General features: G+C 36.7%; 1 protein-coding gene across 1 annotated transcript in view; it reads left to right on the forward strand.

Annotated features, from left to right (window-relative positions):
• Positions 1-19,829, forward strand: part of CFAP99 (cilia and flagella associated protein 99) — a 52,873-nt gene that overhangs the window by 8,440 nt on the left and 24,604 nt on the right. The window contains exons 3-6 of the mRNA XM_030948037.1: positions 5,625-5,769; positions 7,820-7,914; positions 13,874-13,986; positions 16,120-16,300. Of these exons, the coding sequence (XP_030803897.1) occupies positions 5,625-5,769; positions 7,820-7,914; positions 13,874-13,986; positions 16,120-16,300 (534 nt within the window). The remainder of the gene's footprint in view (positions 1-5,624; positions 5,770-7,819; positions 7,915-13,873; positions 13,987-16,119; positions 16,301-19,829) is intronic.

The raw sequence follows: 19,829 nt of genomic DNA on the forward strand, positions 1-19,829 counted from the left end.
AAAACAAATAAGTCCAGTTAAATGCTTTTACTTCAATATTTGACCTTGTTGCTATTAAAACAGAATTCAATTTGAATTATCCTGAATAAGACATTAACTTTTAAAAATTCCTAAGTCTGTCTCACATCTTTAAATTATTATATATTCACATTCAAATTTACATCTGTTCCTGTTGTTCTTCATTTGAATGGCCAGATTACTTCTCCTTGTTTATCTTCCTAAAGGATTTTTAATGCTCCTTTTATCAGACTGATGCTGTCCAGATAACATTTTCATTCCTGTGTACTAAACCCCCTTCCTTTTATTAAGCATTCTTCACTTAAATCTATCAAAAATGATCCATGTTCAAAGGTGATCTTTCATCCAGTGCATGTTGTACACAAGGATATCATTCCATCAGACCTTTTATAGGACTGGACTGCATCTGTTCATTTTGAAAAGATTAAATTTTCTACCTAACTGAAGCATCCCAGGTATTATTCTTCCTTGTGACTGTCAGAATCAAGCTTTGGCCATGATAACTGGAGACAGATTTTAACACAGGAGTTACCGGGCAATGTCTGTGCCTCTCTCTATGCACATAACTCCCTTCATTTTCAGTTGGATTATCTGCTTCAATCAGAGCTGCAGGATCAGACCCATCATATTGACCTTCCTCCATACATCCCAGCTACGGAAGAGCTTATTTCTGTAAAACCAGAACTGCCACCCCAAATTCACTGTTCTGCTCCTTTATCCCTTCATGCTGATAGCAAGATATGTTTATGAGCTTCCCATTTCACAAGAACATGGTGTGATTTGGCACAACTCTCCATAGTGCTGGTTCAGCTGTGTCTCATACATGCCCACTTAACTGATTTTACTCAATTGGGAGTAAAATCCTTAAATGTCAAAAGTCATAGATTTAAATATGAAGACAATGTAATGCAAGAATTATAGATTTGGTGCAATAAAAAATCCTACTAAATTATAGAAGTCTAATTTGTATTTTTAGTTACTGACATAAATTTAGACTAGGATCTTTGTAAGGAAATGATGGAATTTGAGTTTTCTGCAGTGTTCTGGGATCTGATATTAAGTAAAAGGGAAAATAATGTTCCCCGTACCTCTTAATAAAGCATTGGTCAGCACTGTCTGCTCTAGATGAAAATACTAGCTTGTGACTGCAACATAGATGGTGAATAGTAGAAGCAGGATATTTTCCTACTTAAATCCAAAGATCCCAGGGGTTTTTCCCCCTGACTTCAGAGAGAAAGAAGACTGGGTTCTGGTGACTGATTCACACCCTGGTGACATCAGTAGGAATATTTTCTTTCATTTTTACAGCATTTTGATTAGACCCTTGGAGAGGACTAGCACTGATAAATGAAGCACTCTAAAATAATCAGGCTGTATCTGCAAAATGTGCATGTTCTTCCTAGAAGACAAGTTCACTACATACTATTGCACAGTTCTCTCAGGAGGTGAAAGCTTTTTTATCTTTTCATCAAATATTATCTTCTTTCTAAAATATTTGTTTCACCTAAATTATGTCCTTAGCCTGAGAAGTCTCAAACAGAGCATGGGTGATATTTTTTTCCTTTTTTCACTCCAGAGAGAAGAGCTTTTCTTTCTCTCCTTTTCTGATTTCTCTGGCCCCTTCACACACGTCCCACTGTAACCAGCCTTATTATGATACACCCATGGTGGAAAAGCTTCCCTTTTGCAGATATTTCTCCATTTAATTCATGCTATTTCTTGTAGTAACCCATGCTGGAAATTGTTTATGTTCAAAGCCCTTCTTACCCAGTCTCTTCTCTCCTTGAGGAAACCTGACTGATTCCCAGCTACAGCTGTGTGCCAGAGAGCAGGAAAAACACATCCATGGAAGCAGGCTACAGGTATTAGGGTCTTCCCAAAAGGGGAAAGTAAAACTAATCAGCACATAATTAGACAAGAATCACATTTTCTTCCCAGTACCATTCAGGATAAATTCAGACAGAATTGGGGTTTTTTAACAACTTAAACACTTAGTAATTAGAAAAAGCTGGAATTCAATGCCATAGAGAGAATACTGTCAGATATTTGTATCTGTTCAAGATCTGTTTTGTCTTCTGACATTTTTAATATTCAATGAACAGAAGATGATCACTGCATGTGTTACTTTCACCTGTAAATTGTCTGGCCTTCCTTACGCTGAAGGGCTCAGACATACCTGCAAACTTTGCTAACTGCTAACTGTTTCAGAAAAATGTGTGATTAAAGTGTACTTAAAAAGGTAAAAAGTTGCTTTGATGGACAGAATAAATGCTCACAAATTAGTGTTTATTAATTTTTGTTGGCACCAATGACTTGGTGTGTTGCTTGGAGCAAATCTAATCTCTTACCTGCTCCATGCCATAGTTCCTGCATGTACAAAATTATATTAGCCAAAAGCAATCTCATTAAATACAATTAATGCCAGTGAAGTGTTTTGAAAACCTCATACAGAAGGTGCTATAAATATACAATCTGTCATACTGTACCATTTCAGGATCACTTGACCTTCTCTGAAAATACATCCCACTGACATAAAGCTCAGCACAAAGCCCCACAGAAAGAATTCATTTAGAAATTAGTGCTAGAAATTACACCTACCCAACATGTTATTTTCCCAAAGCCATTATTATTTCAGATATACAGATAAACTGTAAATACCCTTGATGAAATTTGTAAAGGACACAATGCACTTTTTATTGAGAGAGTATCCTAACTGGTTTAAAGCACTGGCTCGGGTTTGATTCACCAGATTATCTGCAGGGCTTAACCAACACCTGGCTCACCTTTGGGATTTCCTGTCCAAGTCCTCCTCCTGCCCAGTCTTGTTTAGTTGAGTAGTGATGAGATCACTTCCTTAGGTGATACAGCTGCAGGCTGCTCAACTAATCTCAATTTTTACAGGTAGAAACAGAACACTTGGTACCTTCTGTGTCTGAAAGCAGATTCAGCTGATTATGTTTCATGCCAAGACATTTTGTCCTGTGGTCCCCAGGACTGCCAGTCAGTGCTGATGTTGGGGGGCACAGCTGTCCCCAAGCTGCTCTTTCTGTCACCCTGTTGCTTGTCTCAAGGCCATATAGTGGTTATTCTTGCTCAAGGTGTAAGAAAGAGTAAGAACTTCTGTGTTCATCCTAATACTTCTGACTGAGTTGTTAACTCAGAGCAGCAAAGTGGAGTAAATGTAGACAGGCAATTGCATTTTTATGCTGTAGTCTCCACTGCATAGGAGATGACTGGGGCACAAGTGGTGTCCTGTTGTTCCCTGTTTGTCTGCTTTTGGCCACCTCTGCAAAGTGCATTTGAAAAGCACAGGTTTGCCATAGCACTTCATATCAAATTACCCAGAACATGAATGCAGAAATTCTGATCTAATAAAGATCTTGAAAACAACTGAAATTTAACTTTCTAGCAGAGATAGTTGAGAGAATTTCTGTTGGGCTTGTTTCTTACAGGCTTGACCACTTTTATGATGGACTTTCTGTTTACTAACAGAGATACTATTTTCTGCAGTTTCTTCATAAATAACACCATTTGCTCAAGGCAGCAATTGTTTTAGATTCAAAATGTCACAATCCTGCTTTCATTGGAACTACATCCTCTCTGACTCTGCCATTTAGTTATTCAGGTTTGCTTTTGCCTTTTTTAGTAAATTCTTACGAGATCTCATATCAAATATTCTTAGACATCTCATATCAAATATTATATATATATATATGTATGTATGTATATCTATGTATTTCATCATTTAATAGGGGCTTAGATTTATGAGTTTTCTTTGTTACCTAAATCTTCATCCATAAAAGGTGTACTTGGAATGAATTGTGTGCCTTACAAGAATCCGCAGTACTTAGCAAGATGGAGTCCATACTTTCCTTCTTTTTTTTTTTCTTTTTTTTCATATTTTAAGATTTTTTTCAGTCTCTTTCCTAATTTTTCCTGCTGACAATGCACAAATTAAAAGGAATGAAATCTGGATTTTAAACAGGATTAGTGAAAAAAATTTATGCTTGCTCTGAATGACGACCTGAGAAAACACACTTTGAATTCTTCTGCATATTTTTTTACATTTAAATACTAGAATGGTAATTTTAAAGTTTTGCCTTATATTTGCTTGATCTCAAAGCCCTGTATAGTGTCACTCATCAGAAAACTCAGAGTTCCATCCAATAGCCTCTAACAATACCCATAAAGTAGAAATTAATCACATTAGGGAAATAAAGCAGTCAAGGGGGTAGCAGACAGCTACCTGGCAAGGTGAACATCTCATCTGATACGTTATTGCGGCTCCATTGTTCCCACACCTCTGAGCTCTGGGAGAGATCACACATCAAATGTGCACTACACATTTTCAGAAGATGCACTTAGCCTTTTTTCTTAGCTTCTTATCTAACCTCCTTAAATCAAAGGATCATTATTGTTTGTCATTTTGTCATAGCTCAGCTGACCATTTTCAATTCATATAATAACAAACTGGTCTGGGCCTCAGATTTTATTGCAATGTTTAAAGGCTCATCCTAGAAGTTTTAATTGGCTCATCCTAGAAGTTTATCTCATATAGTTGTAGGGGGATAGAACATGAGTAAATAAAGGTCGTATAGAAAGCAATCTTACCCCCTAAAAAGTTGCAGCTGAGCCAATTACTAAGGATTAGGAGCAGGCCTGATTTTAACAGGCCACAGCTGTAGCCAATAAGAAGAGTGTTATAAAAGAGTTAGTTGGTTGAAGGAACTGGAGTCAGTTGGCTGCTGTGAGGACAAGGAAGAGTCAGTGCCTAGAGGAGCTGCCTATGAGAAACATCAAGGAGGTACAAAACTTCAGCAGTGTGGAACCCTTGCAATATAATGGTAATAGAACTGCTGCAATATATGGCAACATATAGTAGCAGATATTGCATAGGTTTTTTATTGTGATTGAATCTCTCTGTAAAGTTGAGGAGCATTCAGACTTTTTAAAGAGTTTATGGGGTAGGATCCAGAAGGAAGGGACCATCCCACTCTCCTGTTCTCTTGGGATACTGCACAAACATTACAAGTGACCAGGAGCATTAGCTGGATAAGAACCAGTCTGCATTAAAAAGAATCCTGGAATTTACTGGTTTAGCTTAAATTAGTCATGTTCTCCAAAGTTGGGTTTCAGTAGTAGTTAAGAGTCTTTTCCATAATCTCTGTCCAGCTTCTCCCCTCAGTTTAGTCTCCCTAAGTAGCACAGGCTTCACCCACAAAGAAGAGGTTTCCTGAGGGAAAACAAAATCTTATTGGAACTTTCTCATACTGTTGATTAAGTTAATCATTGCTCATAGCTCAGAGACTTCAGATTTTCTTTGCATCAACTGCTGACATTCACACATGAAGGTCGTTTAACTCAAAGCTTATGTCAGCAGGTAAAATGAGCACTTAACATTGGAGAAAGTTACATTTTACTTAACAAGGGCCATTAGTTTGCTAAGACTGCCCTTATTTGATAGCATTAGAAGGGCAGCAGCCCTGCCAAAGGCACAGCTGTTCATTGTTCATGTTTTCCAGTTACTTCAAAATAATTGTACTTTTTGTACACAACTATTTTCTTTCCAGAACACATTAATCATTATTAAATTTGTATCTTTATAGACTCTTAATGTGACAGAAGAAAAATTTGTATTGGATACGCTAGCAGGATGCACAGAATATAAATCCATGTTGGATGTGGTGGTGAATGCCTTTTATGTTCAGGATGGGAGATACTGCCCCATTTCTGAGCGTAATCTCTACATGGGTAAGTTGTCCTTACAGTACCAAATGTGTTTACCACAAAATTTCAAAAAATATAATCTTACTAGTGTAAGTCTTGGTATTACATTATACTGGAAGCACTGTTATTGTGTCTAGTGCAGTGTGAAGTACAGGACCTTTTCTAATGTCCTAGTGAATGTGAACTCCAAAATCTGAAATTTTATTTAGTCTGAAATCTTACAGGTGTTAACTGGAATTTTACCTAAGAAGGGTAAGATGCAGTTGGAAAATAGCAGCAGTGGCTGGAAGAAACATCTTGGAAGTTTAACCATCCTTCAGTGATTTCCCTTTATTCTCTTCTATGCAACCCCGTACCTCTGCCATTCAGATACAGAAATGTGTAACAAAGCTCTTTGTGCTGAGGAACACAGCACATCTCACAGTTTCAGACACAATTGTCTCTATCCATGCGTGGGTTTCTTCATTACTGACCATCACAATAACATAAGTAACTTAAGATACTACCATCTATCTCCAGGAGTGAAGTCAATTACTTTCATTTTATTAGTTACTTGGTTAGAATCAGTTCTGTATCCACCCAGTTAATTAGGGTAGTTACTATCCCCAAGGTTGTTTCAGGTATTTATAAGTACATGAAAAATTAATTTTAAAAATATGTTCTGCTATTTATTTGATAAACACGTGCTGGGGTTGATCTGTTAAGTCCCTAAATAAGCTGGAATCCCAAATACCTCTGTCACTGGTTCTCTAAGTCAGATAAGTTCTGAATCTTTGTGGGTATATTTAAAAGTCAATTTAATTCAAAGTGGTTGAAAAATACAAAGAAATGTATCTAATATAAATATATCTACATTTTATGTTTTAAAAACTAGTAAATTTTTATTGCAATTCTGGTTGTTTCTGTCACGATCTGGAAAAATACAGAAATCTAAATCAAACAACAAACAAAAGGGAGCCTGAACTGTCAAGGATGAAATTATTAGTGTATGGGGTTTATTCTGAATGATAATGCTTCATTGTCTCCATTTCTCCAGAGCCATGTTTTTCATTGTCTGGGGCACATAAATTATACCTTTAAGCTGAGTGATGAGTAAATTGGATTGTCAGGACTGGTCCACTCAAAAGCTTCCATTAATCATAGGCAGAGGGTAGGAACAGAAAATGTTCCTTTATCAACAAGTTGAGAGTCTAAGGTCATTGGCTTACATTTTTTTAAGCTGCTTGTGATTCCCTTTGCCAAGCTGCATTGACACTTAAATGATCAAAGCTGCTTATAAAGGCTGTTGCTATGTGTGAGCAGATTTGAATTTAACAAAGCTTGTAGGAGATAAACGTATATTCTGCTAAGACTGATTAAATACGTTGCTGAACTAAAGCACATGAGATTGAAGCCTGAAGATACACTGAGTTGGCTGCAGCACATTGGCCAGAATTTCCTGATTTTACCATCACAGTTTGGTGGCAGCTAAAACACTGCACTGTAAGTGAAACCTGATTGATCAAAGTGAGTGGGGACAAATGAAAGCTGATACAGGAACCCATGAACTTTACAGGTCTACTAAAATTCCACAGCACTGACTGTGCCTCTTCCTCTATCACAGAATAGAATCATAAATCATTTAGGTTGGAAAAGACCTCTAAGATCATTGAATTGTGTACTTGCCATAGAGGGTGCAAGATTCAGGTTTGAAATTTCACAATTTAAAAACTTGATTTTATTCCAATTCAGAATAAAAACAAAGGTTACAACATTTTAGGAAACATGGTCACTTGGGAAAAAAAAGCAAAGTAAATACCAGAATTATTAAATTTTATATTTGAGTTTTTTGTTATCTATAATGTTATGTGTAATAAACTATGAATTTGTAACTGAAAAGTAAGAGCTATCCTCTCTGAAAACATTAAAACCAGAGTATGTTGAAAAATTCACTATCAAAACTGTTTAAGGTAACAGTCTAAATCACAGAGCATGTTGAGCAAAGGGTTATTAGGTTTAGTATAGGTTTATTAGAATTGATCATAGGTTTATTAGAATTGCCTGCTGTATTTTAAATGTATGTATCTTTTGATAGTTATCTGTTATCTAGCTACTTTTCAACTGGAAGAGATTGGTCTTCAGCACTTCAGCAGAATTGTGAAATCCTTGGACACTGCAAAAATGCAACAGGTACAAAACATTTTAAAAAATAATTATCTCTTCATTGTGCTTGATTAATGAGATAACTTTTCTCAACTTTGAGAATAAATTAAAATTGAGAAATTACTGTTATTTTCTGTTAAAATTCAGAAATTAAATTAGTATTTTTTTACCAAAAAACCCTTCAATTTCTTTACTTGCAGGGGGATTCTTATATTCAGTCAAAGATCAGTTTAAATGTATTTTATATAATCTGAGAAGATCAAATAATCACATAATTTACAGTTTATGTCATTTACAATTGTCCCTTTAAGTTGCACACTCACTCTTGCCTCTGCTCACATTATTTCTTTTTCTTTCTTCTTCATTATTTCTCTGCTCACATTATTTCTTTAAAATCAAGTTTTTAAATTGTGAAACTTTAGACAGGAGGTGTTTTTTCCATATGCAATGAATCTATTGAAACTTGCAGTTCCTGATGTTTAGTGTTCCCTTGAACAATCCAGTGCCACTTTCATTAGCAAGCCTATTGTGCTTCCATCACTTTTTCTCCTTCCCAAAAAAACACTGGCTGGCTGGGAGCTATACATGTACCAATTGCCCCAGTACAACATGCAACTGACCAAACCACTGCTGCCAAATAAAAAGTGGCACAAAAAAATTCTGCTTCCCTGTCCTTTTCTGAAGTAATGAATTTGGGGTTTCCTCCTCTATTTGTTTGCTATTTTTATTATAACTGTAGAAATATAATTATCTTCTGCTTCTCTTTCAGAATCAAAGTGCTAATTATCTTAAAAGCTATGTTGTACAGAGGAGCAGAAGGATAAACTGAGCAGCAGTGCTTTCTCATAAACCCTGTTTTCTCAGGAAAATGGGCTAAAAATTAAATCACTGGTGACACAGCATCTGTAACCTTTGATTATCCAGATGTTTCAAAGCATAGCCCAAACACGCTGTTTGAATAACAAAGATGGAATTAAAGAGATAGGCAAATTTTAATAATTGATACTCAAAAGGCTAAGGTTTATCCTTATAGTGATTACTTTGAATGTTCATGTGGGTGCCAGTGTCTCTTTAATGAGTAGAGTTGCTTTGCAATAGGGACAGAGTAGGTTAAATTGTCTGGTTTTAGATGGACTTACTATGGAATGCTTATTAATTCCATTCAGAGACAAAAATTATATATTTCATTAACAGTTAAAAAGAACAGAGGAGTGGCTGGAAGAATTATGATAATCTGGTAGACAGACAAATTACTCTGTCTAAAATGCTGTCCCAGGCCCTTCTTTGGTAAACATCTTAGCCAGGAGCTACTGGATTGGCTGCATCTTGAGCTCATTCAGCTAGCAACACAATTTTCCCACATCATGCCAATTAGCTCTTGTTGATTCCATTCATCTAGCTTTATGTGGCTTAAGCATCAGTGCCCTGATGTTCTGGTTTAGATAATGCCTCTTTCCTTGTCTGGAATAACTCTTTTCTGATAGGAAAGTGCTGCATATTCCAATGTTGTGCACCTGCTATCATTGTAGCAGGTGTAACTTGGTTTGCTTCAGTATCTTACCAGATCTTCATCACCATGGTACCTAGATTTCCTTTTTCTGGTATTAGAACAGTTTCTTTGTCTCCAAAGTGATGCTAGATTAAATTAATGCACCTGCAGCAGAGGGTTTAGAAGCAGCATTTTGTCCCCCCAGCAACAGAGACAAAAGAGCAGAAGGCAGATTTGCAGCCTTAGCAACAAAAGTTATCAGAAATTTGGGAACCTCCTTCAGGATACTGACCTCTAGATTTTGCCTGATGACTATTGTGTCTGAGTTCAGTTAGGACACCGAAAAAATATTCTCTATATTTATGTAGGACAGATTTACTTCAATTAAAAATAAATTTAGCACATCAAAGGATGAATGGAATTTTCTTCATCATGCAGATAAACCTCACTCAGATGAACAGTCTTCAGGTGAATGATGTTAACCTATGGGAGATTTAAGACCTTTCTCTTAAAGACCTCTATGATAGAATCCATTCAACTCAAAGTCAGTGTTTCCCTGTGTTTGATGAATGTTGAAATATTTTCATTTAGGCAGAATAACAATGCTACCTCACTTGCACATGTTCATCTGCTTGAACAGCAAATCACAAACTCTCATTCTGTAATATTAAGAATACATGCAAAATTTTTTATGGTGATATAATTACAGAACCATGGGATAAAACCCATTATTGTAACTTTAGTGTGATTATCCTTTTAAGAAATTAGCCATGCATTGCTGGCTCAAATCTATTTTTGTATTCTAGTATTCTACGTGCTATTTTTCTACATTTATTTTAAAATTTAAGGGTTTGTGTGTTAGGGAAAATATGCTATTGAAATAAAAAGTTGAAGTAAACAGCTTTGTAATTTCTGAATTGTCTTGTAAAAATACGAAATACAAAGTGTTTTCTTTCTAGCAGTTAAGAACCTGTTTTTTCTGCTTTATATTCTGATTGCTTCTAAAAGCAGTTCTACAGAACTTGAGATAATCAAGGGAATATCACTACATAAGAACTGGGCATTATAATAGAATTTAAGATGAGGTAGGAATAGTAGGATATGATCAGCCTTATGGTGGATGGTGGGTAAAACCAGTCTAAGTTGGGTCAATAATGTTTTCAGGCAGTGGTTGATGTGTGTGGAGAAACGGAACATGCTGTTTCCTGCAGTTAATTCCTTAACTCAAGATTCAAAATCTTATATTGTGAATGTAAGCATTTCAGCTTTGCAAATGCCTACATGGATGTAAAGATAATACCAGATGAGAAATTTTCCCTTTCTTTGTTTTCTGGAAATCTGTATGATCCCACTGTGTAAAAGTGTGTTAAGAATATTAAGTTCAAACTCTCAAAAGTAAGGTATTAATTCAGCCCACCTGTAAAAGTGCATTACAAAACAGTCTTTAATTAGACACAGTTGTGTTACTACAGCCAGAGTATACATTAAAATATAAACATGGGTACAATTCATTGCTGGTGTAATTCCATCACTTCCAGAAGGGAAATGGTTCTTCATTATCATGCTGTCTGAGTTGTGAAAGTTTTGGACAGAGCAGTAAGCAGAATAATGCTGTTACCAAATGACTACCAGTGACTTTGGATGTTACCAGGCTCTGTTTCCTTAGCAAACAGAAATCTGAGAGAAGCCCCATTCTGCTGCTCTAAAAGCAATGACTGCTGATACTGGGTTTTCCACCTGTGTCACTTGTGGCTAAAGACAAACAGAAATATTAGAGATTTTTCCTAGCAATTCAGTTCACAAAACAGAAAAGTTTCTTTTGTCTTATCACCATCTGTGGTAGGGATTATCCATACTAAGACTGTGGACTTTGATTCAGGCACACTCTGGTCAGAAATTATGTCCAGTCATCCTACATTGCCATTTGCAATACCTGCAGTGCCTGGATGACCATTCCAGGGCTGTGTTCCAAGAATTCTTTAGTGTGATGCATATTGTGGCATATCCTTACTGTAGCATTTCTCTGGAGACTGAGACTAAAACAGTACAAAAATATAGATCTCAGTGTTGATATCTGATTACACAGTTAGATATCAACATTCTCTGTACCTCAGGAGTACATAATAGCATTTCTCAACCACATAATTACCTATTTGTTTTAATTTAGGGGGAAATGTTAGTAACTAGTACAGGAGTGGAGCTGCTGTAGGAAGCCTCAAGCTGTAAAAGCCAGCTGTTAAATACAGCACTAGAAATCACTGGGTGCCTTTATTATAGTTTCATCTGCCTTGAAAAGTTAGTTGAGTTGCTTTGTAAAAGATAGTTACAGCAAATATGACAGAGAGTCAGTTTGAGCTGAAACAGCAATTCAGAGGTGTGGTTTCACGTGGCTCTGTAGTGGACAACTGACTGAAGCCTTTGAGGATGGACTGGGATGTAGAAGAGAACACAGAGAGGGAGTTCAGCTTAATGGAAGCTAGTGAAAAAAACCTGGAATATTTACACATCACCACCTGCAGTATTTGTATTTCTGTGAGCTCTCTGAATACCTAGAAATTTGAAACCAGGTCAAACCTCAAGGTCTGTTATATTTTAAGTGTATCAGCTCATGATCAGTACTGTATTATGATCCCTGTATACACACGTGTCTCCGTGGGTTTTTATAAACTTCATGTATAGTCAGGGTTTCCCATAAGATCAGTGCTGTGGTAGGGGATATAGTCACTGTAATCACACCAACTGCTGGGATAACTGGATGTGCAATCTTCTTACAATCACTGGTAGAAGTAGTGTCTACACCATGCATCCCTTCTGGTGGAAGGTATGAATTCAGTCTAGACTTCTGACATTGTATTTACACATTGCAGAAGTACAAATTACTGTTAGGTGGCAAATTAAATCTAATATGCATGTGCTACAGTGGAAGATCCTCTGTAAAGACAGTGAATGACTTTCTAGACCAATGGGATGAAATGCATCCCCCACCATATGCTTATTAAACACCACAGAACCTGGAAGCATCAAAAACCCAATTTCTTTGCAATTCAACACTTAATTTATAATCAAGCTTTTAGGGATGAAAAAACTTCTTTTGGATGGTGTATTGATAAGAGGACACCTGCAAGTTCAGGGACCAGCAGTAGTTTCTGGACAAGAATGGAAATCCAAGGGGGTAATATTTAGTCCTGCAGTGCTGATCAGTCTTTTGACTACCAAAAGCACAATGGATTAAAATATGGCTAAATTTAAAGGTTAATTCCTTGGACATGGTCACATCAAGACTATGGATTTCAAGTAGCAGGTTTTTTAGATCTGTTGAACATCTGCAGCAAACACCTTGAGTCGAATCTGAGTTGTTTGTAGCTGGATTGTTCACAAAGTTCTGAGGCACCTTGGGCCTGGCACCACATTTGAATTAAGAAGCTCCCTGGTAATTCTGCAGAACTAAAAAGTCAAAAAATTCCATGGCTCTGTGTAGAACAGCTTAAGGTGTGGCTCATGCTAAGTCTAATCTTTTAAACTCTGAAAGTCTCCATTTGAAGCATCTCCAAGTGACAGTGCACTGCTTCCCAGTATGTCTCAGAATGTCAAAATTATTTAGCGGACCTTTTTGCTTTTACTGTGATTATTTCAGTGCCATACTTGTACTTTCATTTCCAATAGTTTTAATGGAAGAGCTAAGGTTCAAGTTTGGAATTTATATTGCTGTAAATGATGCAGGCTGAATCTGAGTGCCATTTTTCAAGTGTTTCAAAAGGCCAATTGAATACTTCAAGATTTAAAGAAAGGCTTTTGACCTTCTGGTGAATTGGAGTGGCAAACAAAAGTTCAAATGTTAGTTGTTATTTCTCCAGCATGTAGACTCCTACCATGTATAAGTGTGCCAAATCTCAGTCTTTTCTTTTAATGGGAATATGCCTATTAATTATATTTCACTAAAAGAAAAAGCCACATTGCAAAGCATTTACTATAGTTTTCACCAATTATCTCTGCCCAGTTCCCAGGGAGCTGAAAAGAATTTAAATCATTCAGGTGCAGTGTCTGGCCTGACATATTTCTGGCTTCTTGGGTCTTCTAGTTCTAGATAATCAGAAGTCCACTTGGGTATATTTGACTCTGAAACTCTAGTGTAAAATTACACTAAGATCAGTGTATTCCAGTTGTAATTAATTTTGAATAAAACCTTTGTTTCACAATGTTTGAAGCAAATTAAAGATGAATCAACACATCTCTATGTTGTATCCTGTAGTTTATTTTTTGTTTTGCCACAAAAAATTTTTAGTATCTATTAGTGTCTCACAAAATAGAGCTAAAAGACATGGAACTGTCCACCAGCTAATAAGAACCTAAAAATACCAAGCATCTGTGTTTGTAATTACAAGGTGAAATACAAGCAAGTTCTTCAGCAGTGTTTGTAGTAAAAGCAACTATCTTTTTGTAGTCTTATATGCACCATGTCTCCAACATTCATCTTTAAAAGAAACCACTTTTTATTAGTTTCTTAGGTTCTTCTTCAATGACTTGTATCTGAACACATGGATAAAAGATGAATGGAGTCACATCTATGATTCAGTGTATGTGAAAGAGAACTTGATTGATCCACTGCTAAGGTAAGTAGTGTTTAAGTAGCCTCTGGCCACCTCAAAGTTTAAAAGCTGGGGAAAACTTCCCCTGAAAGCTCATATTTCTGTTAAAGTGTTTCTCCTATTGAAGTCACTCAGAACCCTCCTTGTCTACACAAGTCTTTAGCAATCCCTTTTACTTACCCAGAGGCAAGGTTCTCTCTCAGAAAAGTCCTTTCACAGCTGTTGTACATTTACTTCCTAATGCCCCTGAATAGATAAAACATCATACTCTGAAAAAAAGTAAAACAGAAGGTTCAAATAATCTTAGAGTCTTGCCTCATCAGACACTTCAACATCTGTATGACATTAACTGTTTTAAAAAATGTTTGACTTCCCTGATTTTGGCTTTATGCACAGATCTGTTTATACTGATGGTCATAAAATCCTTTCTGAGCAAATCAGATAAGCATATAAGTAAGTATTTTAAAGTTATTATTTATTTACACAGTTGCAGCATCATTTAACAGCTTAAATGCTCTGAGGTGCAACAGCTCATTGATTAGGTGGTGATATGGTAGCAACTGTACCCTTGCCAAACTGGAACATTTTCATGTGTAGAAATAGTAGCTCTGCAGCCTACTGGGTCAATTTTTATTCTCACTTTTAGCCAGAAGAGATAAATTACACCAATGTGGCTGCAGTCACACATCCTTCTCAATGCAGTATAGATTAACCCAGATGATGGCAAAAAATGTTAGACAAAAACATGCTATGAACAATATCAGCTGAGTTTTGCATCTGGTTCTGTCATATCAAAGTCCCTAGAATAATCCTTTCACACTGTGTAGTTTATTAGCACTTTAGCAAATATATAACATGTATTTGGCTTGCACTATTCTGAATTCCACTGAGTTCTACAGGAATCACAGGGATATATCTGAAGTCAGAATTTGACTCAAAATATTCCATTGTAGTGATTCTAGTTATAATAAATGCTTAGAATAGTATAAAAGTACAGATGGAGAGGTATGGAGACACACATCCATACCCACAGAGCTCTTGCTCGTACACATTCATGCAGGCTGAGGCTTAGGCCACTGCTTGTTTCATTAGCACCAAGTTTATTGGAGCTGCCCTTCACAGTCAGTTACACTCGGTGTAATGAACCCATGTTTTGCCTGGAAGTGGCAAATGTAAGTTATACAAGAATGTTCAAGACTAGATTTGGTTACTGGGTTTGAAACATCCTTCAGGGGTCTGAGGATGCAGTGATGAATTTAGTCAGTTCAGTGGCTGCAATTCTTTTAAATGTGTCTTTGTGTTCCTCTTTCTAATATCAGTGAGGTTAATATAAAGAGTTTTATTTATTTTAGTGGAGCTTCATTACTTGCATAAGCTACTTGCAAGCCTCACCCTGTAATGACAGTAACAAAGTAACAGTCATATAAACAATTTACTGTAAATTTTCATTGTCATCTGCTTTTTAAGTTCTGTGGAAGTTCCATTGCATGTGTAATATATAAGGATATAACATATACAGAGGAAGAATATCTGGCTTGAAGCTGTCACTGTAATTAGAATGTGATACCCTGTTTGTGTTCTACCTTTAATCTGCATTTTCCTGTCAATCCTTAGAAGAAGTCTGAACCTTGATATAAGCCCAAAGCTACAGAAATCAAAATCTTCTTGGCTGCCTCCGGGGCTTACTGAAGGTTCATTTGATAATTCACCAAACTCCTTGGATCTTTCTGTTTTTTCTGTTAGAACTGCCTGTGCTCTAAGATTGATCTGCATGTGCTCTGTTGGTACATGTGCAGCACTCAGACCACTGCTCATAGTCAGTCTCTTCATCTAAGCATGTCAAGTGTGCAATTAGCCTATGACAGCTGCTTTTCTGACCCCTAATCTGGTCGTGCCACAAAACCAACTGGTCAGATAGTTGTTTATTCCATAAAAACTGTGGCTATTTCACCACTAGTAATCTGAGTGGAGAGCATCTATCAAGAGGTGAAATAACACAGTGTAGCTAAATCCCGAGTACAGATAGGTTAGTTTTAATAAAATTGAATGGCAGAAAGCATTACAGGATTTGCACCAATGCCAACCTCATCTACTGTTTGTAAGGTTGTATGAAAGAGAAAAACAAAATAAAATTGAAAAATCTGGGTTTATTTGAAGGTGGCAGCCAAAAGTGCAGCAACTGATTGAAAAGCTCACAGATAAATTAAGTAATCGTTCCAGCACTGTCAAGACTTCGAGAGTCACTCAGCCAAAGGAATTTAATTTGACTGTACCCAAGCCACGTGCCATTCCTCCACCTTCACCAGCACCTCTGCCAGTACTGCCAAAAAGACAACCTGTAAGTTGGTTTATTTTTTGAAAGACACTAAATTTCATGTATGCTTTTGCAGAAAATGGTAGGGGAGCTAATAATCTAAATTTAGGTTTTTTTGCAAATGAATTCTCATTAAAATAAATGGAGAAGCAGTTTCACTGGAAATGAGATGGACTCTAGGTTTGCAGCTCCTCCTTGAAGATGGTATTTTATTTTTATTTGTCTTAATGCTGAACCTTTAAAATTAAAGCTTTCAGTTTAAATTCATTGCTCATGTAAAAATGAGAGTAGGTTTGTCTTTGAAATGCTGTTATTTTACTTATTGTCTCAGATTGTGATTTAGTTACACTGGTACAAATCAGAGACCCACAGTTGATGTTATCTCACTGGGGGTAAAGCAAACAGGATCTGGGATTAAGCTACTATGACTGACTTAATAAAGACTGCAAAATCATCTGTATTTAAATACAGTGGGAAGTGAGCTTAGAAATCATGGATTTGGGCATTATCTGTCACCTTGTATTAGCACTTCAGGTTTTAAATAATGCATGTGTTGAATGCTCTTAGAAACCATTACATCTTAGGATGGCAGAGCAATTTAATGGTAGTGTGTTATACAGTTAATGGGATTTTGCATTGAAACAGCTTAATACCAGGCTCTGAAAAACTGCATTTAATAACTACTTAATCAGTATAGGAATGAGTCATGTTGCTGTCATTTTAGAACTTTATGCTGTGCAGCCCCTCTTAGAATAAATTTGCTTCAATGCAGATGCATTTAGTGAAGTTCATTTGTGTTGTTTGGATTATACTAAATTTGGTTTACATTCTGGCCAGGTTTGCAAATTTAAAGCTTGTGTGAATCTAAAGCCATTAGGGTAGTAGTGACATATCTACTATTCATTTCTGTACCTCTCTCAGCAAATTAAGATTCACTTTACTTTGCCACATTGTTGCCAGTATCACCAATGTACATCCTGAAATGAACAGAGACTGAAAACACAGCTCACATGGCAGGAGAAGGTCACTAGGGTGAGAGCCAGCCATAGTGTGGCTCCTGCATGGTGGAGGGTTCTCTGTAATTCAGAGGAACACAAAGAAATAAAACTCTTCCACATTATATCCTATAATCTGCTGCAGAAATGCTCTCATCCATTTTCTCACAAAATTGTTCATTTTATGAGATACCAATTTTTTACTCATGGTTCTCATGCACCTGTAAAAGAACTTGTCATGTGGTTTTTCAGCAGGGACTGTTGTAGCCACTATCCACAGTTACTGCTCCACATTGGAACAGCTGTACGCAACTATATGGAGGCAGCTGGAATTTGAGCAATAGGTTATTGCATCCCTGTGCTGCAATTAGTTCATTCTGATTAGCAGGATTATTATTCTTTTAGGTATTGCTTTCTAGCATTATTTTATTCCAGGCATTTGTTTCCAAGTAAGATGAGCTGTGTCACATACGCTGGGTCAGGAGCTAGGATGGCACTGCCATCCTGTGTGCTGAGCACACACTGCCTTCCCAGGGGAGGGCTGGGCTGTGGGTTATTGCAGAGGGCAGGGCAGTTGTCCTAGCGACCTATAACGAGATGGGATTCCCTGTAGCATTCATATTCTCTGAAAAAATCCCTTTGCCCAGGATTTTTCTCCTGGGAAGCTGAGAGCCCTCAGAGAAAATGAAAGTAATTCTTACCTCATTTACTTCTCCTGTGCTGTGCTCATGTGGAATGTGTTTGGAGATTATTTACCCACAGGTGATTGTTTCATTGGATTCTGCTGTGAGTTGTTTTGACTCTTTGGCCAATCAGGGCCAAGCTGTGTCAGGACTCTGGAAAGAGTAATGAGTTTTCATTACTATCTTTTTAGCATTCAGTAAGTATCTTTTCTGTATTCTTTAGTATAGTATAGTATTCTTTAATATAATATAGTATCATAAAGTAATAAATTAACCTTCTGAGAACATGGAGTCAGGTTCATCATTCCTCCCTTCGTCGGGGCATTCCTTGCAAATACAATAATTCCCCACTGGCCTTGGAAAGTAACTGGCCTTGGGGTAACATAGCCCTAGAAGCTTAGGATAATCATTTATCATCATAAATGTTCATCAAAAATGGGGGTCACTAGTAGGGGAATAGAATATAGGTAAATAAAGGTAGTATAGAAAGTAATCTTATCTCCTAAAGAGTTGCAGCTGAGCAAATTACTAAAGATTAGGAGCAGGGCTGATTTTAACAGGCCACAGCTGTAGCCAATAAGAAGAGTGTTATAAAAGAGTGGATTGGTTGGTTGAGGGGGAACTGGAGTCAGTTGGTTACTGTGAGGATAAGGAAGAGTCAGTGCCTAGAGGAGCTGCCTGCAAGAAACGTCAAGGAGGTATGAAACTCTAGCAATATGGAACCTTTGCAATGTAATGAATATAGAACCTTTGTAATATAATGACAACAGTCACTAAGTAAAAAGGAAAAACATTTTAATTTTGAGATTTAATAATAAAACAATTCACTCCAAATATTTGGTCCAAAGGTTATAAATTCATGTCTCCACTGGCCTTGGCACACATGCACATGGATGCAGACACAAGAGTGCCCATGTGCATGCACACATTCATAAATACAGTTCTACAAGGAAAAATGAGTGCTTTACCTTGAGGTGTGCAAAGGAAGCAAATGCAGACAGGTGCATAAACCTGATAACAGGTGAAATTATTTAGACACATTTGACTTTCTTGGATATCTTGGCCTAGAGTACTAAAATCCATTCTTTTAATATCAGCGCTATATTAAAATGATAAGATGATGCAATTATTTTATTTTAAAATTTTCTAGAAACCAGTTGTATATTAAAAGAAAGGCTTCACTGGGATGTTATTGTAACGCCATTCAGCCAAATTTAATGTATTTTTTAGATATTTTTTCTATTATTGCAGGCTGTGCTTCATGAGTGAAGCTACGGATTGTTTAAAATAATTAAATGAGTGAAATAATTTAGCCAGTACAGAGGATTCTATTTGCAAATAACAGACCCACCAATATATTTGTGATCTTATCTATAAAAATAAAACCACATAATAAAATAGCATTGCATTAGCTTTCCCTTGTCCATCTTATGACAGTAACTTTAAAAAATAGAAGAGTGATGAACACCATAGTTCAAAGTGATTATTCTTTTTTCTCTTCCTTAAACTTCTTGTGGTAGCTGCTCCCTAAATAATCCTCTGGTGAAGGGATGTCCCACAGGCTATGTGAGGCTGACCACTGCCTGGGGAGGGAAAGCAAAGTTGGTGTCTCTTATTCCCAACCCCCTTTTTCACATTTGGATTAATTAGGTACAGTTTGGCCTTTTTTGATCTCTCTGTTGCTGTAATTTATTATTTATTTATAGTGACATTTTATCCTCTTCCAACAATTGGATAATTGCTGTATTGTCTATCTGCTTATACTCATCCCCATGGGCTAAATCACAAGGCAAAGAATGTTTTTGCAACAGCTGATGGAAAAGGCTCCTCCTTCAATTGCTTGGAATAAGCATAGCAGTTTCTGAGGAGAGATTT

Source organism: Camarhynchus parvulus, chromosome 4, assembly GCF_901933205.1.
Source record: "Camarhynchus parvulus chromosome 4, STF_HiC, whole genome shotgun sequence".
NCBI lineage: Eukaryota > Metazoa > Chordata > Aves > Passeriformes > Thraupidae > Camarhynchus > Camarhynchus parvulus.